The sequence below is a fragment of the Natrix helvetica genome (genome assembly GCF_964273705.1).
Source record: "Natrix helvetica genome assembly, chromosome: 1".
NCBI classification, from domain to species: domain Eukaryota; kingdom Metazoa; phylum Chordata; class Lepidosauria; order Squamata; family Natricidae; genus Natrix; species Natrix helvetica.
The window spans coordinates 261896119-261923110 of record NC_138548.1 but is presented as its reverse complement, the minus strand read 5'-3'; the positions used below and the strand labels follow the sequence as shown (position 1 = coordinate 261923110).

Here is a 26992-nt window from a genome sequence, read left to right as displayed (position 1 = left end):
TCTGGAGAGCAAAGGATGGGGGTTGTTCCTCCATCCTTGTCCTATTAGACCTCTCGGCGGCTTTCGATACCATCGACCATGGTATCCTATTGTGCCGTCTGGAGGGGTTGGGGATCGGGGGCACCGTATTGCGGTGGTTCCGCTCCTACCTCTCTGGCCGGACGCAATGTGTGTTGACAGGGGAGCAGAGGTCGACCCCGAGGCCCCTTACTTGTGGGGTCCCACAGGGGTCGATCCTCTCGCCTCTCCTGTTCAACACATATATGAAACCGCTGGGCGAGATCATCCGTGGTTTTGGGGTGAGATATCATCTGTACGCTGATGACACTCAGCTGTATATTTCCACCCCAAACCACCCCAACGAGGCTGTTGAAGTGATGTCCCGTTGTCTGGAAGCCGTGCGGGTCTGGATGGGTGACAACAGGCTCAGGCTCAAACCCTCCAAGACAGAGTGGCTGTGGCTTCCGGCACCCCGGTACAACCAGCACATTCCATCGCTGGCCATCGGGGATGAACAATTAGCCCCGGTGGAACGGGCACGCAATTTGGGCGTCCTCCTTGATGCCCGGCTGGCTATGGAAGATCATGTGGCAGCCGTGGCAAGGGGGACGTTCCACCAGGTTCGCCTGGTGCGCCAATTGCGACCCCTTTTGGACCGGGAGGCAATGCACACAGTCACTCACGCGCTGGTGACTTACCGCTGAAGGTAGATGTAACTCAAGCTTCAGAAAACTGGAAAAAATATTTGAAAGGAAATATTTGCATGTTTGAGTAATATGAAAACTAAACTTACAATTCTTGATTACCCAGAACATTTAAAGTATATTCGGATTAATATTGTGAAGGTTCACCTATTGAATTCCCACTCAGTATAGGATTTTGGCTGTAGTGACAGCAATAGGTAGATTTATGGCAAGACTAATGTGTGCCATTCAGGGAGGTCTTGGACTATAATTGCATCATTTCCTAGTGAAATAACATAGCTGCTACTTTTTGATTTGTCTGATTTATATGCTTTGAGCAAAAAGTTACATTCGTTGAATAATATTCCCAGTTCAGCTTATTATGTTATAAAGGCACATGAATTTTCATTTCCTATCTGTATTGAACTTGCATTTCCAAGCCCATAAATTTACCTTATCTATCAAGTGAACTTTCTTGGTTAATAGAACAGTAATGATAGTAAAATAAAGTAATAGTTGATAAAACCCTTTGTGAGTTGAGGATACATAGGGATAATAGCTTGTCTGACATTCTTTAGAGCCAATATTTACCTTTACAGCTACTTATGGCCTCCTGAGACCCATCCATTGTGTAATTCCCATTAAGAGCTGGTAGTAAAACAGCCTGTTGTCTTACTATTTTTCCCATTAAGAACACCAGTAGTTATAAATGTCTTACATTTAGATGTATAGCAGGCATATGTTTTTATTCTCCCTAGAGGTTTGTCACTTCTTGATTTATCGGTCACATTTTTTTCCCTTTTTTAATTGTCTTTTTCTTATTTCCATTTTATTTCACTTCCTTCTTTGCACTAGACATTCATGACAAACAAAAGCTTGCATCTAACCACGTGCTCACCCATCTCTTTTAATCCATTTTTTTATTATCAACTTCAACGTTATATACGTACTTTGAGAATAGTATTTTGTGATCCCTAATTTGTAAAGAACTATTTCTAGACTACTGGAGTTCTGGTGAACTGACAAACTTCTAGGTCAGATTCTATAAAAACTTTCCTGGCTGGGAAAATACCTAGGAAGTGTAAGTTTATGGCAGCAATAAGTGAATCACGTATATAATGATTATAATAGCAGATTTTGAAGAAAAGGTATCTCCCTATTCTCTCTACTTTGGTAAACATATTTTTCAGTTGATGAACTGAAAATCCCTAATTTTCTAATTCTGGCTTCTTCTTTTTCATCCTATTATTAATCAGATTCACCATGGATGATGTTAATAACATCCAAGACCATTCCTTTCCCAAGCATTTCATTTGTTGGTTTCTTTCTGCTTATTTCAAGGCCTGAGTTTCTCATGCATCTCCCCGAAGGCCCGTTGCCAATTTTCCATGGTAACTACAGATACAGACTCTGGAGTTTTCAGTCCCATTCAGCAGATTGGGTGCAGGAAAAACAATAATGAAATAATTGAGGAAGTTCCTTCATCCTGGATCCCAATTTGCATTAATCCATGCTTTACCAGAAGGGCTTGCTGACAAATGTTGAGAGAGCATCATAGCCCCCAAATAGTGTCAATACAAGCCCATTTGCTTTTGACTTCAATTGCTTGGTATTACTACCATTGATGAATGTCCATGAAGCTTCTCAGTCATCCAGGTCATGGTTGTCCCAAAAGTGCTTTTTCAAGAGGCAAACCCAAGACGTTTCTTGGATGAGAAGCGAAATGTCTTCAATGAAAAAAACCATTAAGTCCAGTTGCCTTTTGAAAAAGCACTTTTGGGACAACCACCATTGATGCCCTCCCAGCTACAATTTGGTACCAAGGACTGACACCCTTGATGAGCATCCCTTCTGTAGGTTCTGGGTTTTGGAGCCCAAGTTTTCTATTATGTAAAGGCAAAGATAGAAAATGTGACAGCAGTTGTTACTGCTGGCTCCTGGTGCTGTACATGGATACCAATTGAACAATGAAGCAAAAAATATATATTAAAAAATGTGATGCACAAAAGGAAGGGAAGGAATGAGGTAAAGTCTAAGGATGTGCTTCAACAATTAAAACAAATTAATATTTTATTTTAATTATTAATTTTTCCTTAGATTGTATGCCTGGACAAAATAAATTAAATAAAGAGAACACTTCAACCTGCAGAGTTATGGCTACAGCTAGTGTAAGACAAAGGAAGAGAAGTTTTCTGAACAGTTAAAGGAAAGATTAGAAAAGAAAGCAGCTAATTGGATCTGGAAAATTTCAGCTCTTACAAAAGATGGAAGGACTACAATTCTCCCTTTAATCTCTGAAGATGAAAATGGTCCTTAACCTTTTTGGTGCACAAGGCAGAATAGGATGTTCCATCTAGCCAAGGGTCATTGCTTGTTTAGTAATGATTCATAATTATGCATTTATGAGATTTACAATGTTTGAAAACAAGCTTTGAGATTTATATGAAAAAAGCTGCACAGTGTCAAAGTGTCATGAAGCAAACAACCAGCATTTGAAGAGGGCAAAAGTATGCCTACCAAATAAAAGATACTTAAATCAGTATGGGCAGTTAAACTTGACCAGAGAAAAAGAAATACTAGTTGTCCTCCTTCTAAATTCATTGCCTAGAGGTTACCAAGCATGTTAATTTTGTGATTAATCATTTACAATTAATTTACATAATTCTGAAGGAGAGGATTGCAGTTCTCATCTGAAGAACCTGTTTAGGAAAAAAGAAAGGAGGTGCTTCATTCATAATGGCTCATTGGCAACTCAGAAAAGTTGAAGAGCAACAAGGCAAACCTGTTTCCAGCATATTTTTTTTAAAAAAGTCAGATAGAGACACGCCAATGAATGGAAGAATGAATCTGAGGGAAGAGGGGGTGGAGAGAGAGAGAGTGTGTGTGTTTTGAGAAGAGAAAAAGGAAGAAACCTGGAAGATGTACTGGAAAAAGCCAGGGGGGAGAAGGACTGAGAAAGGGAGATATCTTGGCACCTGCAAAGGCAGAGACAGTGTTCTTCTGAGGCAAAAAAAAAATGCTGTGGCCATAAGAGAAGTGACAATCCTAATCCAGAGGTGGAATTTAGAAACAGCTGCATTCCTGATCCAACTGCAGTCTCCTGAATTATCACCTCTGACTAGAAAGGAGTATTATCTTAATTAAAGCCCCATAAATTTCACAAGGTGCATTGATGTCAGGCAGGCTTGTCATCTGACAAGAGAGACAGAAGGACCTAATCATAAGTGGTTTATTCACGGGTGAGCACTACACAAAGGTTGTATTTTTTAAAAAAAACAACTCTTCACTTTTTCCATTAATTTCCGTATCAGGATATATCCAGGAGTCTGGATGATGCATTTTGGATGGGTTTTCTTGGCAGTATCTAAGCCTCCCTTTGAGACCCAGCCAGAGTATCAGTCATCCAATTTTGAGACCAGATATTTTGGCTGGAGAGAGCACGCCAACATACCCTGTTATTTTGTTAGTTTCTTTTTTCATATGAAAGGATATCTTCATTGGTATACCCACATTCAGGAAGTACCCATGTCATGAGCTAATATTTTTGGCCAAGGCCGCAACTGATGAAGTAGGAAAAACCGCTTAAATGAATTTCTTCATATCTCTAATATATATTCAGTTCTGCTGCATTTTCTTGATTTTTGGCACAAAACTATTTTATGTATTTGGTCAAAGGACAAAGCAAAACCTATTTTTGCCTGGTTTGTATAATACTAGATCATAGTTCCTCTTGATGGTTAAGCTTAGAATGCATCATTGGTTTTTATAGGGTGCTCAGTAATCAGAACTGTCTCATACCTACTAGACAATATTATAAAAGGAAAAAAAAGTAGAGATTTCAGTGTTTTGTTGAAAAGTCTGTAATCAATAGCTATGTTGTGAATACAAAGCGTAGTCTGATGTTTTAAAATTCCCACAGCAGTTCAATCAAATGAGATTATCAGCATCAGTGATGTTTTAGTTTGTCTATCTCTCTGCAATGAGATGAAAATCCAGGCTCTGACATCTTTTAGAAGCTCTTAGTTTGACCATTTCATTTGAATGGAAGAATTTGTAATTGGATGTACTAAGACAATGATAGGGTAATATTACTAACCGCCACAGGAAATCTTAAGAACTCTTATGCCATTCTATTTTATTGAATTAATTTGATATTTGGCAGTGCCAAAAAGTGTAGCTTTTCACAGTCACATGTTAGGTTTTTTAAGCAGTTTTGAGGATTATTTTAAAATCAATGAGCATTAGGGAAGAAGCTGCAACACCTGGAAAGAAGGGAAACAGAGATGTGTGGTTGGAAAAACTCATGTGGGAGAAAAGGATGAAATATAAGATGATTGATTATTATATTTATGATAAGCCTTCCATATCTGCTTCAGCTTTTATTTTTATTAGACCTTATGAGAATTATATGTAGTAGATAAGAAAATGTCTTCAAGTCGTTCACTGCTATTGGATTGGATGTGAAAGGCTGGAATCAAAGCATCTGAAGGAACACTCACCCGTGTTTTATGCTTTCATTTGGTTGTTCTCTTCTTGGGTTTACTATGCATTTAATAGTCCATCTCAAGCATAAAGCATGGGTCATAAATCAAAGGAAACACATCAAACAAGGACTATGTTGTAAAAAAAAAAAACAGAATAATGCTTCAAACAATATGTACAAACAGCAGGAGCTGCTTTTTTCTTTTCTTTTTCACATCTCTTGTCAAATTTTCTCTGACATATAATCTTAATCATTCAGTCTTTCGTACATAGCAGAGCAAAAGGGACATTGGCCTGCATGGTCATTTATAGACATAAATAAGCCAAGTAAAACATTCACTTGTGTTACTCATAGTTTTTGTTTTAAACTTTATTAGTATAATAGAATTACAGTTCAACATAAAATAATGAGATTTTGCTAAACTCTGTAAAGCATTACATGCATCTGCCATAAACAATCTCTGTTATAGATTTAGGTCTTATTGCCACATTGCTGCACTGAAGTGCAATAAACATTCAATGTCATCTTGTTTTAAATAATATCAGGAGTAAACAGAAACTGACCTCTATAAGAGTGTATCATTATTTTCAAGGAAGACTTACTATTATTACATGGTTTAGCAAAGCATTGTAAAAAAGCTACACAGAGAGTACCTTGTCTTTGATAACTGTGCAATCAGATTTATACAGGATACTGTTCACAGAGACTAACAAACTAAGAGATGAAAGAATGCAGAGCAAAATTGCAGAGCAAAATAAAAAAGCAGACTAGTTAAGTAATATTCATCTCTAATGTGCCAAGTGCAGGCTGAAAGGAGCCAAATGGATAACTCTGAAGGTCAAATGCCCTTTATGAACACACTAGATTAAACGCCAAAAGAACAAGATAAACAAATAATGAAGTGAAATTCATATTTTATTTTGATTATTTTTCTATACATGTATCTACACATAATACCAGAAGATAACACATCCTCTTTAGAAAGCTTCAGTCAGATTAGCTCATCAAGTTTAGACAGGACTAAATGGTAGACAATGAAGCATTAGGGTTTTGTTTGTTTTTAAAGTCACTTTTTCTAAGGAAAAAGTAAACTATTTCATTTGTAGATACTTACTGGGCAGCAACCTTTTGATTTATTGAGAAATAGTATATAAAACATTGCCTGTAACATACATAGATATCAATCTCACGATTGTGTTAGCTATTTTGACTGAAGGTCCATACAACTTTTTTTTAATATGCATTCATTACCATGTGTTATGAATTCTGAACCCTTATATTAACACTTTCCCAAATCCATGCTTCCACTCAATTTTTTTTTCTTAAATATTCATCTTGGTAATTTGATTTCTCCCCCTCTTTAAAATATTTTTTTCAGCAGAAATAAATCTGGGTAGAATTATTTTGGGAATACTAATAACTTGAAAAATGGACATTTTGTATTTAAAGCCCTTACATATTGTTCCTACAAATATATTGCTACAGTAAAAATGAAATGTAATAAGTTTTACTCAATAAAATGTATTTTCCTGTACATTCGTTTGTGTATGTTTTTTTCTGTATTTAATGCTACATATATTACATCACTTATTGTTAACAGTTATGTTTCAGCAAATATAGCAATAATATACAGATGACGTTTGTCTTAAATATTTTACCATTTTCCTACCAAATATAATTCCATATTTTTGTATTCACGCATTACCTGAGCATACCAGTCGTTAGCCTAATAGTATAACTAGATGATAAATTTCAAATTGCAAGCTATTGTACAGATAATCACTTTACAAATGGAATATATCCTATTCCAAACTCTCTTCCTTGTCTTTTTTTCTACCTTTTCTTTCAAATGCCACTGACTGTTCTTAAAAAAAAAAGTGCAGGTTCTAAATGTTTCTTTTAAAAATGCAACCTATTAAGAGTTCAGAGAACTAACCCCCACATGGCATAATATGAACATAAAAAAGTAAAAAAAAATGTACAGTCTCATGTAGTATATTTACACATGTTGTTGAAATAATACATTTCGTCTTTCTTTTTGCCATGTGTTGCAACCTAAAACTTTCCAGTGCAATCTCTCTACTTATTGACTTGAAGATATGGCCCCCCACAGTCCCTGGATAATTCTCAGGTAAGGGTGCTCAGGACTGCAAGCCTCATGTACCATTTGATAAAATAATACATTCAATGTACCTAGAGATTGTTAAAGATTGTTTTCCTTCGAAAACAAACAATCAAATCAACAAAAGCCTTAATTTCAAATACAGAAGCAAAAAAGAATCGACCCTGTATTGTTTTTATCTAACAGAAACGAAGAGATTTAGATCTGCACTGAATGTGCCATTGGTTGATATTATCAAGTCAAGTGACCGTCTGATGTTTAAAATAAGACTGAAGTGAGAGAGCATATTAAAGCATTCATTATATGAATCGATGTGCTATTCTGTGAGAATATCTACCATTAGGAAATAGACTGTTTTGTATGTAAATATGAACATTTAATTTGCTTTAAAATTGGTGGTTGGGAAGTTCAGCAAATAGGAAATCTAAGAAAAATACTATATTTTCTGGAATCCAGCACTTTGGATAGATGCATATCCTATAAAAGAATTCAAATAAGCAGCACTCCAAAAATGGAAACTAGAATACCTTATGTGCAACATGAACATATATAAAGACAGTTTTACCTTCTATCATTTTGCATAAAAATATTTCTGCTCTGACATGTACAACATCCCTTCTGGGAACATCCAGTGGTAAGCTATTGACAATTGATTTGGATTTATTTTATATTTCCCTCTCTTGTTCAAAGTCACGGTTTAGAATCTGGTGTCTACATCACATTATTACAGCCCTAGAATACAGAGTTTAATATCTTTTCTATTATATATATGTATATATATATAATATACTTTTGCTTTATAAAATAAGGACATTTCAATTTCTTTAAGACAGAGGCAATGAAGCAAATGAGAACTGCTGTGTGTTTAGAACCAAAAAGCAATTCCCAGTGCAAAACAGATGGACAACTCTTATGGATGATGGGGCTAGTGTGGAGGGTTTTTGTCCTTAAGCTGGGGCTCTCTATTTAAGTAGGTAGCCCAGTACACTAAATTAAAAATCCCAAAGAGCAGTGGGAATGCTATTCTTGATAGTCGATCAATTTTGCTGACACTGTTAAAAGTTTTCTTGGGTTCAGGTGGCTTTGTTTCCGCTTTCACTTCTTTGGGATCTATTGTTGCGCTTTTAGCAATGGTAGCTAGTCCAGGGTCTCTTGCAATATTTGGGGTAAAGCTGGTTGCAGGTGCTGGTGCTGTGAACGAGTTGTTTTTCATAATGAGAGGATCCTTCACTTTCTTTGGCTAGGAATAAAGAACACAGATTTTAAACGACACATCATTTCACCCATTTAAAAGTATTTCCACTCTGGAATGTGAATACTTGGTTCAGCTCAGATATCATTCAGATAGCCACATATAAACAGACCCCCCCCCCCTTTGTCCAGATATTGTATGTTGTCAAATAGGCAAGGAGAAAACAGAATCAAGAATATTCCATATTTTCTATTGAGAAACCAGTGTTTGTTCAGCTGTCATCAAAGAGACATTTCATTAGGTCAAAATGGTTCCCATTCTGGCTTATCATAGTTCTATATCTATAAGTTTAGAACTATAAGTTGTGAAAAGTTATATGAATGGAAAAGTTGTGCTGTCAATCAAAAGACCATTGTGAATGGTTGATGCAGTGAGTTTTAAAAATTAATCAAATTAAACCAGAATTTTTCTTATTAGAGCCTATGGACAGTCCACTAGAAAAGGTTCATACACGATATGACATATATATAATGTAACAAACTATAATGTAGCTATTATAGATACAAGGACGGAAGAGTGAAGATCCATAATGGAGGAATGGATCATGAAGATGGCAGAGCTGTCAGAAAAGGCTAAACTATCTTGTTTTGTTTTATTTTTTTAAAGGAAGGACTATTGCCTTTTGAAAGATTGGAAACCTTGAAAAGATTGGATATTTTTCTGAGAATGGGTAAAAATGAATTAATTATTTCAGAATGCATTGATTATAAAGTTTTGTTTATGAGAAGAAGGGGAACTTGATATGTACTTTGGGAGAGTAAAATGGTAATTACTATGATTGCAACTGCTGCAAAGATTACAAACCATTTCTCTCTCTATATATATATATATATCTTTTTGGTGTTGTTACCTCGCATTTGCTTTTATTCTTTCACATTTCACATTTTCTCCCTTTTCCTTTATTTTTCCATAGGTATTTTTTTCAATGTTATGCCAAATTTTCTTTTAATAAAAATTATATTTTAAAAAAGAGTTAGGAGTGGCATGCCAAATAGGTGACAGGGGGACCCTTGTCCAGAATACAGCTTGACTAGCACAAAAACAAAGCATCAAATGTGTTAGATATTGATTTGTATTTTAAGAGAGGAGAGGGAGGGAGGAAGGGAGAGAAAGAGAGAGAGGGAGGGAGGGAGCACAATATTCATCTTCAATACATGGAAGGGCAAACATAACCTAACACTGTAAGCAGCATATACAATTTCTTTTTAAAAAAAACTTGCCCTTTCCAACTTTTCCCTCCCACATACTTTCTACACAACAAATCTTTTTGTTTCTGGTATTATGCTTGAACCTGTCAGAGGACATCTTTAGTAGCAAATTCTGTACTCATGGAAGTTCTCTTGTCTACTGTCAGCAAAGATGGATCCTAAACTGGTTGTGTATTTGTTTTTGGAGTTTCCAGTGATGTATTTTTTTCAGATGGTTTGTAGTCCCCCCCCCCCCATATTAATATTTATCTCTGGAACTGCTGAAATTAAATATTAAATACATAGATGTTTAAACAATATCTAAACAAATCTATTTCACCAAGCTTTTAATTGTTAGCTGTATTCATGGTTGATTTTAATTTTGGTTTTTTATTTAAATTGTATTAATTTGATATGTTTTATATTTCTTTTGAAATAAATAGAAAGATAGAGGTAAATGTCAGTAATAAATGATTCACTGATATTGTTGAAGTTAAATAATACATGAATAGAATAAATCATTTAGAAGTCTTTTGGATAAAAGGTGCAGCCTCTTTTCATCTGATAAGCAAAATAAAGACTGTTAATCCTGTTTGCAGAGCATGATTCAAAAATCGTTAAGGTCAAGGATACTTTCATTAACTGATTTTGTGCAGCACTGCTTTCCAAGTTCATTATTATTATTATTATTATTATTATTATTATTATTATTATTAAAAAATCTTCTAATATCCTTATAATCCTACATCAGGTAAAAGGACCCTAAAACCTTGTCACTTCATGTTAATTCTTATAAATGAACTTCAATGGATGAAGCAATATGTCATTGAGATCATTACTGGGCATCTGGGTGTCCAAGATATCATTCACTTCTTTCATAGATCTGGGGACTGGAGTGTTCTTTTTAGTAGAGCAACATTGATCTATGGTCAGATCTTGAATTTGGTCATAATTCCTTGGCAGAAATAGGACTTTGTTTTGCAAAGTTTAATTTCTGATGTGTCAGACTCACAAGCTGTGCTGACAAACTTTGTGAAGGAATGTAGAGTAAAAATTGAGAAGGAATGAGCAATCAGGGGTGGGGGGGAGGAATCTCAGAGGCTGAGATTCCATCCTGAGAAATAGGAAATATGAGGGGAAAAAACCCCAAATGATCCTACCTAGATTTTGTTTAGTGTCAGAAAGGATAGAGAAATTTGGATAAGCTTTAAGGATTCTGTTATTCTATATTGCTACAATGAAGATATTTCTTGTAATCTCTGCTTGTGTCTATTTCTTGACCTGGACTACCATGAATGATTGAGCGATGCCTACACACTTCTGTTGGGATTATTTTAAAAGCCAAGGAATAGTTTCATTTCCAAAGCCTTCTTCTGAGGAGGATGTGATAGGGAAATCAGACCTCCTGTGCTCTAGGTTATCAAGTATTGCCATATTTCACATATGTGTGAAATAGCCAAGTTCTGCTTATTTCATTTTTGGCTGTGTTCTCAGAATCCCTGCTTTCTGCAATTCTTCTCCCCCGCCCAAACTCAAGAGTCTGAATCACACATGCATATACATCACTTCATGTCCTATGGCATGATGAATCATCACTCAACAACTTGCTGAATGTCTATTGAAAAGTCTTATTTTTAGATGATAATAAGTGGGTGGTATAAAAATTATTTTTGGGGATTCTGATGAGTGATAGCTGTTTCATATACATCAGCAGTTGCCTGATAATCCCTGAGTAAATAGCATGCATGTGTGATTTTGTCCTCAACAGCAATCTGGACAACAGCCCAAAGCAATGAAATGTCCATATAGATTTAACTATGGTTTTAATTATCTAATGAACTAATGCATTAATAAATTCCTTGCTTCTTAATATCTAAAGTGAAATTTTATCTTTTTGATTATTTCAAAAGTCATTGTTATTTCTTCCCTTGTGATTGTGAAAATACAGTTGAAAGTAGTTCAGTACAGACATATATCTAAGCCAATGGTTTGAAACTTCAATAGATTTGCTTTTAAATAAACTTTTATATAACAGACTGCAAGTCTGAGAACTTTTTTCAGTAGGTTACTATTAATATAAACATGTAGTGTTATATAATAGTTTGTTTAGTAGGTTTGTACTTGTGAAACCCACTAGGTACATGAGACCATGAAATCAACTCCATAGGAAGATTAAAACTACTTTTATTGAGATTGCTATAGTAACAGCATTTTGAAAAGCCGACTGTGCTGTATCTCTTTGTTCTTACAGTTCAGGGACTTAGGGGGTATCTGAGCTGCTTATGAATGTCATTGGAGCATTCTGGATTTAGAAAATGCTTTGGCCTCTTTGCCAAGCAATAGTTTTTTACTATCTCTGTCAAAGTCATCTTCCTTACTCTTCATATGCTATGTTGTCCATAGCATATGAAGTAATAACAACGAGCAACCCTTTCAAATACAAATAAAATATATGAAGATCTGTTTTATTACCTTTTCTGGAACTACACTCTTGCCATCCCATGCATAACCTCTCTTTGTAAAGTAGTTCACTGTGGCAAATTCGATCAGAGCTGAGAAGACAAATGCATAGCACACGGCTATGAACCAATCCATAGCGGTAGCATAAGCTACCTTGGGAAGAGAATTCCGTGCACTGATGCTCAAGGTGGTCATTGTTAGCACAGTTGTTACACCTGAAAAAAACAACAAAACAAGTTTTTTTCCCCGATTTTCCCATTTTGTTGCTACCTTTCGCTTCAAGACAAAGAATTTTCTTGCGCTTGTAGATCTCTGAAATTTTTTTTGGCAAGCCTTTTCAGAAGTGATTTGTCATTGCTTCCTTCTTAGGGCCAAAAGAAAATGACTGGCCCAAGGGAGGCAAAGTATTCGTGGTTTTCTAGTTTCTACCCTGATGCCTTAACCAACCTTAACCAAACTGGCTCTCTTTGTTTTCCCGAGCCTGCTAAAAGTAACTAAGTGATTATGTCAGATGGAACCTGGGATAAGTTGTGAATTCAATCAAATATTCTAATCAGTAGTAAAACACATCTTTCTGATTCCAAAATGCTATTGTAATAAAGCTATTGCAATGGGAAAATTGAGATAATTGAGATCCCATTCACTGATAGAAAGCAATAGAAATTTGAAAATTGTAGTCTACAAAAGAATATGGGTTCAAACTAGATACTAGTTTTTCATTTGGTGATTTCTCCTCGGTAAATGTATGTAGACTTATTATTATTGATTGATTGATTAGCCTATAGGCCATATCAACATACAAGGTTCGAACATGTGTTACCAATAAAATCCTATATAAATAATTTAAAATAAGAGTAGGGTAAAATCCAATTGTTATAGGATAAAATACAATAATTTAATACATAAATATGTGAAATAGAATAAAATGACATAAAATTATATTTCTATATCACCCCTGCAATCTACCTCAATCAAGGCCAAATATGCCGATTTCACTGGGACCAATTCAGCTGACACAATTTCTGTGTCATTTTCACATTCTGGCCACACATGGGGTATGTTGTTTTAATATTGACCTCCCACTGGGCTATACGTTTAATATATGGATCAAGGTACTTATCTTTCACCCCTTTATACAAACAGCAATTGAATAATATATGACTCAGATCTTCTATTGCTTCAGCTCCACAAATACACCTACATTCATTGTATGGGATAGAATGGAATCTCCCAAATCTAAACATTGTATCAAGCTGTTCAAATCTTGCTTGCATAAAGGTCTCCCTGAGATGTTTTGGCATTGTAATTTTAAATAGTTGTCCATTTGGAAGGTGTGCTTATATTTGCTCAGTCATTTCAGGCTACCAGCCTTACTAAGTGTGGCTATGTCATTTTGAGCTTCTATATCCATGATTTTTTGGAAAGTCTTTTTTTTTTTGTTCTTCTGTTACACAAGGAGCAGTAAGACCACAATTCTTTATATAATTTGTCAATTTAGTTATCTGTATGTAGACTTGAAGATTCAGAACTTAGAGTAGAGGCAGACTCTTACTACTCCTAGATAATAAACTGTATATAAAGGTGTTGTGGTCCAGCAGTGGGTGGCTGAACTGTTGGTGGACTCTGACAGCGATGACCATTATGGGACTGCTCTGGAGCATGAGGAAGACTCTGGAGGATGTTTGGAGTCAGAGCAAAACTAGAGAGGCTTGTTGGCCACCAGGTGGCAACTGAGTCAGGGAGCAGTGAGGAGGAACAGAGGGAGGTTGTCCCTGATGTGCGTGTGCGTAGAGCTGAGAGGAGAAAGGAATAGCTGTGGAGAAGACGTCATAGAAGGAAATAGGGACAGCTGGCTAAGGTTGTGGCCCCTCCCAAAGAGTTTACAGGTGGAGTGATGGGAGGAGAATCTTTGCAGGAAAAAACAGTCCATTTTACTAGCCGTTGAGAAAGCATTCTGTAAATCTAATCTTGGTTTCTTGAAGATAGCGCTCTAGGCTCCTAGCTAAGGGGTGGTTTTATCTCCGTAATTAGTTGTGGAAGACAGCCAAGCCTGTGTCTGCATATTCATTAGAATCACGGGACAGAACAGTTTGTTTCCTGCCTTAAAACAAAAGCTGTAAATATCATCACCATGGAGCAGCTACATGCCGAGAATGCCCAACTTTCGCAACAGGTGGCTGTGTTGGCTGCCCAGGTGGCACAGCTACAAGCTCACCCTTCTCCACCCCCACCTCAGAGGAAATGCCCGGTTGCAGTGCCTAATAAATTTGATGGCAACCAAGCCATGTTTCCAGCTTCCTTGGGACAATGCCAGCTATTTATCAGCTTGAGAGCAGAGGATTTTCCCACTGATCAAGATAAAGTGGGGTTTATGATTAACTTATTCTCCAGCCTCGCAGCTCATTGGGCGATGCCACTGCTGGTCCAGGCTAGCCCTTTGCTGGATGACTTAAGGAGGTTCTGTGACCACCTCCGGTTAATGTATGAGGACGGAGAGTAAGACGGAGACGGCTACCCAACTTCTGAAGACTCTGAAACAGGGCCCGGATTCCTTGCAGGACTACATCAGTGAATTTAGGCTACTAAACCAGGATTCGGCTTGGAATGAGGCAGCCCTTATGGACACATTTGATGATGGGTTGTCAGAAGAATTGCAGGATGAGCTGGTGCGTGTGGATAGGCCACCAAATTTCAACGTGTTGGTCCACCTGTGTGTTTGGATTGATGCTAGGTTGCAGAGGCGGGGAATTTGCCCCATGTCCCAGGAGAACAGGGTGGTTCCGGCCATGCATGAGACTCCAATTCCATGGAATAAGGTGCAGCCAAACCCCGCTCGTCGATAACGGAGAAAGACAGACGGTGCTTAGGGGGGGTTGTCTTTTTATTGTGGGGAATCTGGACACATGGCAGCCTTTTGCCCCAAGAAGAGACGAGGGGCATCAGTTATGGGACCTACACCTAGACCCAGAACAATTTGTCAGGAAAGCCCCCCCCCCCCCGATCTAAAGAAGACCTTGGGTCAGGCATGCATCAATTCAGAGCCATGTTCAGAGACAGTGACTTCCTGACACCTGATCCTGGCATCCCGAATAGTTCTGTCCATGCAAGCCTTGCGCCTGGTCATCGGGACTCATGAGGAAGCGATCCAGTTCTACGTTACCTCTGGCTTGCATTTCCCCATGGTCTTGGACTTGGCTTGGCTTCGGGGACACGACCCACAGATCTACTGGTCCCAGAACCTTGTCACCTTTCCAGCCTTGCAATGTGTGGACCACACCCGTCATGTCTGTGCAGGCCAGCTGCTGAGTTCACCCAGGGTATCCTTGCCTTTTGACATAGCAGATTTTACAGACGTGTTCAGTGAACAAGAAGCAGACCACTTGCCACCGCACTGGCCATATGATTGTCCCATCGTTTTGATTCCGGACACGCCGCTCCCTGTGGGTAGTTTGTATTCGATGTCAGACCTGGAGGTGGCCGCATTACGGGACTTTTTGGACAAAAACCTAGCTCGGGGTTTTATCAGACCCTCATCTTCGCCATTGTCTGCCCTGGTGTTGTTCATCAAAGAGAAGATTGGAGATTTGAGACTCTATTGTGACTATTGTAGACTCAATGTGATCAGGGTGCGCAATCAATATCCTCTGCCCCTTATTCCTAAACTGTTGGAGCGGCTCAGAGAAGCTAAGGTGTTCACCAAATTGGATCTCCGTGGAGCCTACAATCTTGTCCGGATCTGACCCGGGGATGAATGGAAGACAGCATTTGGCACCAGGTATGGGCATTTTGAGTACACGGTCATGCCTTTTGGGCCCACCAATGCCCCTGCCGTTTTCCAACATTTTATGAACGACATCTTCTGGGACCTTTTGGACCAGTTTGTTGTCATTTATCTTGATGACATCTTGATTTACTCGTCCTCCCAGAAGAGCCATCGGCAGCACCTATGTCTGGTCCTACAACAGCTCCGTGAGAATCGCTTGTATGCAAAATTGGAGAAGTGCCAGTTTTGGCAGTCCAATGGAAGGACGGAGAAAGTGATTGGGATATTGGAGCAGTACTTGCACTGTTTTGTGAACCAGCAGAAAAATGATTGGGCAGACTACCTGGCAATAGCAGAGTTTGTGTTCAATAACTCACAGCACACATCCACACAGACAACGCCCTTCTTGGCCTATGTGGGGTATCATCCTCAGTTCTTTCCCCTCACATCCATCGACTCACTGGTTCCTGCAGCTAAGGACTTCCTGTTGGAATTACAGGTGGTCCATCAAGTGGTGCGGCGATATCTGGATAAAGCCAAGGAGGACTATAAGAGAGTCGCGGATAGGTCTCGGCACACAACGCCAGCATTGACTGTGGGCAATCGAGTGTGGCTGTACACTAGACACCATCCATCAAACCAGCTGGTCAAGAAGTTAGACCACAGTTACCTTGGCCTGTTTCCTGTTGAAGCAGTCATCAATTCGGTCGCCTATCGCCTGACTTTACCACGTTTGATGTGAGTCCATCCAGTCTTTCATTAATCTCTTCTTGTTCCTGAATGGCCGGCTTGTCCTCTTCATCAACCCAATCATCCCCAGCCAGAACCCTGTGCTGATAAGGCACTGGCTGAGTACAAAGTTGCCTGGATCCAGGATTCCCAATGGCTGAAAGGACGGTTCCAATACCTGGTGGAGTGGAAAGGCTGAAAGCCATAGGATGTTGCCTGGGAGGATCCGACCTCCGTGCACGCACCTAGTTTGGTGCAGGCCTTCCATGAACAATTCCAAGCTAAGCCACACCCTGAGCGTCAGACCTGGAAGAAGGGCCCTGCAGTGAGGGATAGTGTTGTGGCCCAGCAGTGGCCGGCTGAGCTGTTGGTGGACTCTGACAGTGATGACCATTATGGGACTGCTCTGGAGGTTGAGGAAGACTCTGGAGGGTGTTTGGAGTCAGAGCAGGAACTAGAGAGGCCTGTTGGCCACCAGGTGGCATCTGAGTCAGGGAGCAGTGAGGAGGAACAGAGGGAGGTTGTCCCTGATGTGCGTGTGCGTAGAGCTGAGATGAGAAGGGAGCAGCTGTGGAGAAGACATCATAGAAGGAAATAGGTACATCTGGCTAAGGTTGTGGTCCCTCCCAAAGAGTTTATAGGTGGAGCGATGGGAGGGGAATCTTTGCAGGAAATAACGGTCCATTTTACTAGCCATTGAGAAAGCATTCCGTAAGTCTAATCTTGGTTTCTTGAAGATAGCGTTCTAGGCTCCTAGCCAAGGAATGGTTTTATCTCTGTAATTAGTCATGGCAGATAGCCAAGCCTATGTCTGCATATTCATTAGAATCACGGGACAGAGCAAAAGGGATTGGGGTAGTTGTGGCTCAAATGGAAGAGCAAGTTGTTTGTTCTCATCTTAGACTAATCTGCAATGATCTTTCTATGCCATATTTTCCATTCTGTCTGAAAACTAATAATGGGTGGGGAATTAAAATCACACCCAGAGGGGAATAAAAGTGAATGGAGTGGGAAATTGGGCAATTCATCAGACAGGGTGAGATAGTCTATCAGTGACAAGTGATCATATTGCACTCAAAATTTGGGACTGTATCAAGGTTTTACTTTACTACTTATTTATCACTGATGGTGTGTCGTTTTGTTTATATCTGTTAGGTGGGTTTGGTTTGACAGAAAACCAATTGTTTAAGATGAATTAAAGTTACAGTGTGATTTGCTGTGATATAACAATCTTAAAGAGAAATGGAAGGCATTTTCTGTTCACTAGATCATTTCTGAAACCTATCTTGAATTCTCCAGCTGTTTTTTGCAACTGGTCGACTCAGATTCAAAAGCTAGCTATTAATATTGATTGACTTAGAAATGAGGAAAGATGCCAATATAACAATATATTTTGCATGTTCTATAGCATTGCCCCTCACCTGCTGTTGAATAGTTTTCTTTTAACTAAGCACTGAGATTTTACTAAGAGTAAAAAGTCTGCATCTTTCTACCGTTGCCTTAAATCACTACCCACCAGTTACCTTGACAACTGCAGACATCTCATGTATTAAATATCTGCTAGAGTATATTTTCACTGTGTCAATTGTTAGCCAAAACTTACTGCAATCAAAAATATCTTGCACTACCCATATTCAGAAGCATTATTTATAGAAAATAATCTTATTTTTTCCATTTTCCATCAGCTCTGTTCTGAAATGGCTCAGACTGCTACTACTGCTACTACTAATACCCCCTTTACAATTCTACTCAGAGAAAGGATTTTAAATTATTTCAATTTAGTTATATAATTGAGATGGATCCAACCATTCTCATAATTGTAAGCAATTTGATCAACTCTATTTTCCATCTCTCTCGTTTCAGGTGCTTACATAAAATATTTGAAATATTCTTGTTGGGTAACTTAAAGGGGCGGGAGAAATAATCTCCACCCAACTATAAATGTTCACATAGAAAGACCAATGAATTCAATACAACAAAACAGAGAGTTGAGGGAGAGAACAATTGAATGAACTGAAAATTAATGAAGGGCGAATTTTAGCACCCTATGCCTATATGTAACACTTTTAGGAAACCTAGGGCTGTGATGGATAAGATAACAATGGAAACAATAGGTATGATCATGTCACACTCACATTTGGGCAGGGACTTTTCTCAAATGTAAATGAGCTATTCCTGTAATTAGGTATTGCTGAGTACCCTAATGAAGTTGTCACACAGATATTACCAGGAATCATTCAGACAAGCCAAAATTAAATCCAGACAGAAGCAATTTTGGTAAAAAAGAAAATTAAACTTTGGGCCTGTGTTGAATGGTAATGAGTTTGTCCAGAAGCCCAGGTTCTTACTTCGAATGTTCTACCTGGTACTAGGTTTGCAGTTGATGGGTTAAATGTTGGATGCCCTTACTTAACTTCAGGTAATATATCAACCTCAGTTTTCTTGGGCTTATTGGAATTAGTGATGGTTATCCATGGTGCAAAATACAGCAGCTAGTTTACCAATATATGGATTATATGACTATTTTAAAAATCTGGTTGGACACCATTTGTCTACCAGATGTTTTAAAGAGTTCAATGTTGGCCTTTAAATCCCTAAACAACTTAGTGTCTGACTATCTGAAGTATGGAAGACCTGTTCAAAGGTTCTCCCATTGCCAAAAGCTTACCTATCTGCCTCAGTATTTCAGATATGAAATATACTTGTGAAGGAAATGTGCTTAGCACTCAATTTACCAATAAAAATAGTTTAAAAGCCTCACCAAACTTTTGTTAATTGAACTGAATTTCAAAATATCAATCTAATAAATGAATGTATGTTAAACAGAAATTTTAAATCAGTTTTTTTTATCTAATTCCATGCAGTAATGTTTCGTTCATACAAAACACTAATGAATAATAGCAGTAGATAGTTAAACAACAAACCAATCAATAATACTATGCTTTAGTATTTAGTTATTTATATTGTACAAAGCTTCCAATTGGTTCCTTCCTTTCACAAAGTCAGTCTCTCTCTCTCTCTCTCTCTCTCTCTCTCTCTCTCTCTCTCTCTCTCCTCCCTCCCTCCCTCCCTCCCTCCCTCCCTCTCTCCCTCTCCTTCTGTCTCTCTCTCACATAAACACACACAAACATGCACACCACCTACCATTTGAGACAGATTTCTTCCTTCATTCGAAAGCCTTGCCCAGCATGTCCGAATACCCTGATGAAGCCAATGCATCACCTCACCAAGAAATATTATCTCATTTTTTGCGGTACAAAATGCCTCACTGAGACAAAGTACTGCTGCCACGGACACCTTAAGTGTGATATTTTAATCAAAGAGTATTAATGTCACATGCATTAATGCTTTTGAACAATTCAAACATATTTGTGCAAAACACTCACCAAACACAGTTCTTGCTGGAACAGATTCTCTGTTTAGCCAGAAAGATACTTGGGATAGAATTACTGTCATTATGCATGGCAGGTATGTTTGAATGACAAAGTACCCGATTTTTCTCTTCAAATGGAAATGGGTGGTCATCACAACATATTCCCCTGTATTCAAAAGGAAAAAAAAACAGTGACATTTCTTAGGATATAAATAAGGAAGAGGGGAGGAAGAACTCCTTGGAAGTCTTCCATCAGAAACACAGAAATTCAGAAATTAGTGTACCTTTGTTGCATTAAATTATTCTTATTTATTTCCACAAGCACTGACCTAGATCATCAAGAATGAGTCCACATTCTAGTCTTTTAGAAAGAAGCAGTATCCTGCAAAAATAGAAACAGCCCCTCCCCCCCTCAATATCCCCACAACTCCTTACCTTTGATTCTAAAATATTCTTAGGTGTAGACGTAACATAGCCACTTGTGGCAAGATGGGTGGCAAATATATTTAATAAATAAAAATAATAGTCGTTAAATAAATATTTTCCCTCAGTTCAATGGATTTTGCTAGTGATCCAGGATTTTCTCTCCTTTCTACTGCATGTGATTTATTTGACTTCCATAGTACAGCTTGCTACTCACTGCATTTGCCAGTTAGGACATTTAGAGGTAAAGAATAATTCCCCAATCATCTGTTCTTTTTTTTTTTTTCAGTCCATATCATGGCTTCCTTGTCTACTTGCTAGTCATCAGGATGAATATAGCTCATCTTCCTTGCAGTGGTAGGGGTGGTGAATCTCTTGTGAATTAAAGGAACTACTTGGCCCTTGAATGACATGTTGAGAACTGCACTATGAAAATGTGTGAGTGAAAGCCAGCACTTGGATTTCATATCATTTGCAGCTAATTAAGGAGTTACACTGTTCACATGATTATTCTCCTTTCACTTAAAATGTCAATCTGGTAATTATTTTTGGAGGTACCTGGAGATTCAACCAAAGTTCCTGTTGTTATATGTAGGCCTGAAAGCCATACATGTGATATGATTGCCTGTAACATAAAAATAAGATTCTCTTTTGATACCCAGAAAGAATGCAAAACTTAAGATCATGGTTTTTTTTAATGATCACTAGCCTTATACAAAATTTAGGAGGACATTGTACTAAGCCATCACATGGTTTGGCTGCTTGAAGTGTGGAAGCATCATTCCTCGGCATGCATGTTGATGTTGTATTTCTTCGATATCAGTCCAAATGGCATCCCTTTTTTATCAAGAAAAGGCCATAAAGTAGTTGGATGACCTACAAAACAGACTATGACTTTTTGATGCTTCATGCAATGTCTTTAAAGGATTAGCTTTCTTTCTTTGTAGAGCTCCTCTTTGAATGGTTTTATGCAATTCTAATGATGATCACACTATCTAATCATTTAGTTTCATAATTGAATGCTTACAGAGCTTGGCATAGAACTATCTGCAGGAAGGATGAATGGGCTGACATCTTTTAATGAGAAGCAATTAATCTACAGCTACTTTTGATCCCATTCTCTTTCTCCTCACTGTGCCACTTTTAGATTTCTTGTTTATGTTTGTTTGTTTTGTAAATCAAGGAAAAGTATTCAGTCAAGCATTGGTGGTGGCTGTTCACTATTTAATGGCTTTTGTGAAATGAGTGTTTTCAACAAATTAAACAAGCATTTTTATTTTTATCTTCTATCACTATTAGTTTAAAATTTAATATCTTGAAAATCAAATTCCTTAGGGTACTAGTAATATGGCATTACATTCAGCACTGACAAAACAGACGCAAAACAAAACAAATGTTAGCTAAAAAAGAAGCGAGAAGATTGAAATCAAATAAAGAGTCTGCTTCCAAAATTAGAACTGACATATGAAGTAGTCCTGGGGATTCGAAAAATCTAATTTCAATCCGGTTCTATTCAAGATCAGGCACTGGTGTCTAGGATGAACATGAAGAATGATGTCATCATCATTCTTTTGATGCTGACAAAGATGATTGTTTAGTCTATCCTTTGGGAGCATTGCAAGGAATATGACGGTCTTCTCTCTTTTTATGCCCACAGTCATAGTCTTGTGAAGTATACCACGTTCACATGTATACATTGCTCAAAGTCATCTGGTGAACTCTATGTTGAGGAAAAACTGGATATGGATCTCCCTCCGCCCAGTCCAAAAATTTTAATTATTTCAGTGTTGGGATATTGCAAGTATACTACTGGAACTTTAAGTTCTGTTTGATATTTGCTGGCTTGGAAAGTTATCATTTGCTAACATTTGCTTATAACACTTGAGCATAAACCTAAAGAGGAGTCAATGGTACTCTATGAACTTGATTATTTGCTTTTACTGAGCTAGGCCCATAACAGCATCATTGCCATAATCCTAATCTCATTCCAATTCCCCATCCATACATTTTTGTTAACTCATGGAAGCAGTCTTGGGTAAGACATTTCAAGGTCTTGAGGTAAGCAAACTAAAAACAAGTTCCTATATCCTGCCTTAGGAACCATTACTTCTAAATCCATACAACAGAGCCATTTTATCATGATTTCAAAAAACTGTACTGACAATCTCCCATCACAAAAGAGGTCTCACCAGCCACATGGGAAAATCTAAATAAATGTATTCCTGCTCAGCTTTCATTCATTTCAGTGACGTTTGATGGGTAGTGTTTTGTCCAGCTTTCACTGAAGAGTACAGCAAATCCTGTTAAGTGTTCTAGCTTTCATTTTGTACAAGTTTTGAGAAATTTGATTCAGATTGTCCTTCTTAGAATTTCATTTTCATGATATAATATTTGTTAGCTGACTTGATAAAACATCAACTACCCAAGTATTAAGTAATTTTCAATAAATTTGGAGGTTAATTCTACAAATTACTTCAATTCAACAATATATGAGAAAACCATAAATAATACAATTATAGTACACAAACTATTGTATTTTTTGTTTGTATTCCATTCACAAAATCATTAAATTGTAACCCTAATATCTATAAAGTATTGGAAACCTTTCAGACAGCCATATTCTGCAAACCAACTAAACTAGTATCGATTCAGAATCTTAGTTTTTCTGAAACCCACTGTACTACCTTAAATTTCAATTATGTGTCAGTGTCTATTGACACATAGTCTTCCTTTTACCCATTTTTCTTTCCTGTTTTGTAACTTAATTTCATTTTTCTTTATTTTGTACTATTATTACCACCACTATCACTGCTACAATTCAACACCATAATCATGCTTTAAATGTAATTATTGAAATTGTTCCTTTTCTAATAACAGTGCTTCTAGTGGTTTTACTGAATACTTTCTGTTACTAATCAGTGCCAACTTAATGCCGAACTTGTCATTAACCATAAATAACCATGATTATTGTATTTTAGGCTATGATGCTAATTTTGTTTTGATACCTTTGCAATTCTTCCCACCCACCCCTGGCTGCCTCATATTTGACAATATGTATAAAATGTTGTGAATAGGGCTGGAATGCTAACAAGTATCTTCCATTAAGATTACTTTTGGGAGGTGATTCTGTAAACTAGTTTTTAATTTTTATTTATTTGAGGGAATTTTTTGAATATGTAGATTGCAGGTCTATGTAATTGTGAAATTTTTGGTTGCCTTTTCATTCGTGACTGATGGAGGAAAATTTTAGATACACGTAGGCATGGTTTGGGCTTACTATAGTGGCTGTACGGTTTTGCTATAGTAAACTAGAATAATATTCCTTTATAGAATAGAAACAAAAATAGTGTTGTAGAACGTAACATTTCTGAAATTTATGTTATCAAAGAGACTTCCAAGGATCAGTTTATTAAATATTCATATTGATCAATATTCTAGACATTACCATATGTTAAAGGTCCATATCCATGTCCGTACCATGCCAATGCCTCAAAAGCCTACATATATTTGTGTACCTTCAAAGGATTAAGGCATGTACTTTGAGAAGCTTATGGTTTTTTGGAGGGAGGGGGCATTGATTAAGTTTATATTGCTGAATATTCGGTCTGAGCAACATCTTGCCTATTGCAACAGTCCCACTGTGTTTTTCTTTTCAGACTCTTCCTTTTTTGTGTTATGAGAAAATAAACTAATTGATTGCTTTGAAAAATCCAGTGTCTGTGTAGCTATAAGCATCATGTGTTGAGCTTTACTGTTCACGGAGGATATCAAGCTGAGCAAGGTGTAATGAACCCGGAGGAAAGGTGGAACATTCTTACGGTTTCTTTGCTGGGTTTAATGAGATCTGAACTTGGCGAGAACATTATTTGAGTACAGCCAGTTGTTTGTTTTGTTTTTCAGGGGCACTGCAAAACTAAGATACATTTAAATAAAATATGTTATGTGTGACATACACAATTTTTAGAATACAGATATTTAAAGAGCAAATTACAAATTGTTTGCTTTAAAAAAGAAAGAAAGATGGGCCTTTAAAAAATGCCAAAGTCATCTAAGACATTATATTTTTGACGTAACACTGTGCTGTCGTATAAGCAATGGACATGTAGCAGCACTGGGGGTTTTGCTCACCTGTGCTGGATTGCACAATTCCAGAATCCACTGTTTGTCCCATGAGATCATATTGATTCAGCCGAGAGCCATCTTCCGCAACAACAACAGAACGTGCAGGTTCATGGGTCCATTCATACATTACCTCGGATTTCGTGTAAGCATCTAGTTGGTTAAAAAAACAAATTTCCAAAGTTTCTTTAATATCCCTGGCCATGTCAATTTGGACAAATACTTCCCCCCCCCCCATTGTTGCTGTTTAAAATATCCTGTTCATCTCTATTTCTTATATGCAGTTCAGAATGTCAGAAAACAATTGAGCTAGCATACAGATTGACAATAAATCAATCTTGGAAGTAAATCCTATATTTTCTGTATGCAACAATGAAGTTACTAAAATATGTTTTCTATAATAAGATGTAATCACAGGTAAGCAGAATTGAGGGATCACAGTGTCCTCCTCAAATTTCTTCGTGTCCACGTGAAATACTGTATTATGTTTACCCATGTAGCTATCTACAAAAAGCTGCAATAATTGGAACGTATCATAGCTATAAGCCAAGGCCCTGTTCTAACTGGTCAATGGCCTACAAAAAGGGAAAAGCTGGGAAATAATGATCAAAGTCAACTTACAGCTTCCAAATTTCAATGGGCAAGCATGTGCATCCATGGGAAAGTCTTCTAAATGCATTGGGCATTCTGCTCTCACTGTAAGTCTGTAAACAGGCCAAAAGCATTAGAACAAATTTAGAATATAACGTGGCTTTGATGGAAATGGTAATAGAAGGTGTCTATTTTACTGCATTTGGTTAACAAACTGTGTCAAATGATTATATGCAGCAAGGTTAACTAGAAAATTTGGTTCACTTGGTTTAAAAGACCATTTGTTTGTTCTATACAACAATTCACTAAAAGAAACCTCAAAGTTTATGCTACTTTTTGCCCTAAAAAGCAAGCACTTATTCCAGGATCCATATCAACTCCCATTTATGAAAACAGGTAATTGCAATGCGTAATTCAAAAGTGTTTCTCTGTGATGCATAATATGCTAAGATAGATTTATGCCATGGTTGTTATATGCCTCCACAATTGTCCCACTTTTTTCACCATTTGAGCACAAAGAATACATTTTTATAGTGTGATTATATTAACCTTCTTAAACCAAACTTTATCTAATTTCCAAGTGTCACCATTACACAAGATATTCATTTATTCTATTCCACAGTAGGGACTTTGTTTGATCTTGGCCAAGAAGACTGGAAATGTCCCTCATCCTTGTCCAAGCCAATGTGTATTTTACTTGATTATAAAAGGAGCACAAAATCAATCATTTCCCTCCTTGAAATCAATATGGTGAAATGAAGTCCTACTTTCTATTTGGAAATAATAGGTTGATAATATATAATTGTTTACATTACACAAACTACCACTCTATAAGATTGAATTGTAATCTCCAAATTTCTTAAGATAAAATATGATGTTGTTGCTTCTATCACAATGAATGTAGTAAGCTCAACAACAAATGAAAAGACGAGTACAAATTAGAAGAAAAATTGCTTAAAACAGCTACATTCTATTGATTCCTTTAAAGAGATTCATATTTTACTATCTAGTGCAAGTTGTGGAAAAATATATAAATCATTAAAGCAAAAGAACATTTATAAACAAAAACAAAAAACATTTATCTTGAAAAGTATGTAGGATTTTTTTTCATAAATAAAATACCACATCCCTGTCTCTTACCTCATTGTGTAAAGCAGTGTCCCATCTTCTGTAATCCGCAAAAGTTTGTTAGGCATAGTCATGTTGTGAGCGACTGATTTCTTTCCATTGTGGAAAAATGTATCTGGTGTCCATATTTTGCTAGCCATTAAATTATTCAGTCGGAGTACTTGCATTGGTCCTTTGAACTTCAGCCTTTCATCTTTCCAGCTTTGTCGGAAAAATACATCTATTGTATATTCCTAAAATTAGAGAATTGTGAGCTTTGAACATACTTCATTTATGAATAGCCCCATTGAAGAGCTCAAGGCTTTCTGAACAATACTGAGCTTTAAGAGGTTCATACTGTACATCTGTGTTTTGTCATTTGTCAAAGTCATAAAACAGATGAACAGAAGTATGAATAAAGGTAGCCCTTTATTCTGGGAAAATAATGGATTCCTAAAACTTCCAACAAATTTTGGTTAGCACAATTATGTCTTGTACTTTACAAGTATATATATTATTTCAACAGCTTGCAAAACCAATTCTATTTTAAGATAGAATTTTCAAGCTCTAGGTTACAACTCCAGGGAATCACAAGCAAATTTGAGGGAGATTCAAGTTTAAGCAGGGCTTTTTCATTTAGAACAAAGAAGAAATTTAAAAGAGTTATTCAGTTAGAAGAAATAGAAATGACACACAAAAA

The 26992-nt window shown here is 37.2% G+C and overlaps 1 protein-coding gene across 3 annotated transcripts in view; it reads right to left on the bottom strand.

Moving 5' to 3' along the window:
* Positions 1-5517: 5517 nt before the first annotated feature.
* GABRA1 (gamma-aminobutyric acid type A receptor subunit alpha1) overlaps positions 5518-26992 on the bottom strand; it is a 54938-nt gene continuing 33463 nt past the window's right edge. For all 3 annotated transcript variants that reach the window (XM_081957410.1, XM_081957411.1, XM_081957412.1), the window contains exons 5-10: positions 26326-26546; positions 25216-25298; positions 24604-24747; positions 20066-20218; positions 12200-12402; positions 5518-8528 (exon numbers count right to left, since the gene is read on the bottom strand). In XM_081957410.1, coding sequence (XP_081813536.1) covers positions 8214-8528; positions 12200-12402; positions 20066-20218; positions 24604-24747; positions 25216-25298; positions 26326-26546 — 1119 coding nt within the window. In that variant the 3' untranslated portion in view covers positions 5518-8213. The remainder of the gene's footprint in view (positions 8529-12199; positions 12403-20065; positions 20219-24603; positions 24748-25215; positions 25299-26325; positions 26547-26992) is intronic.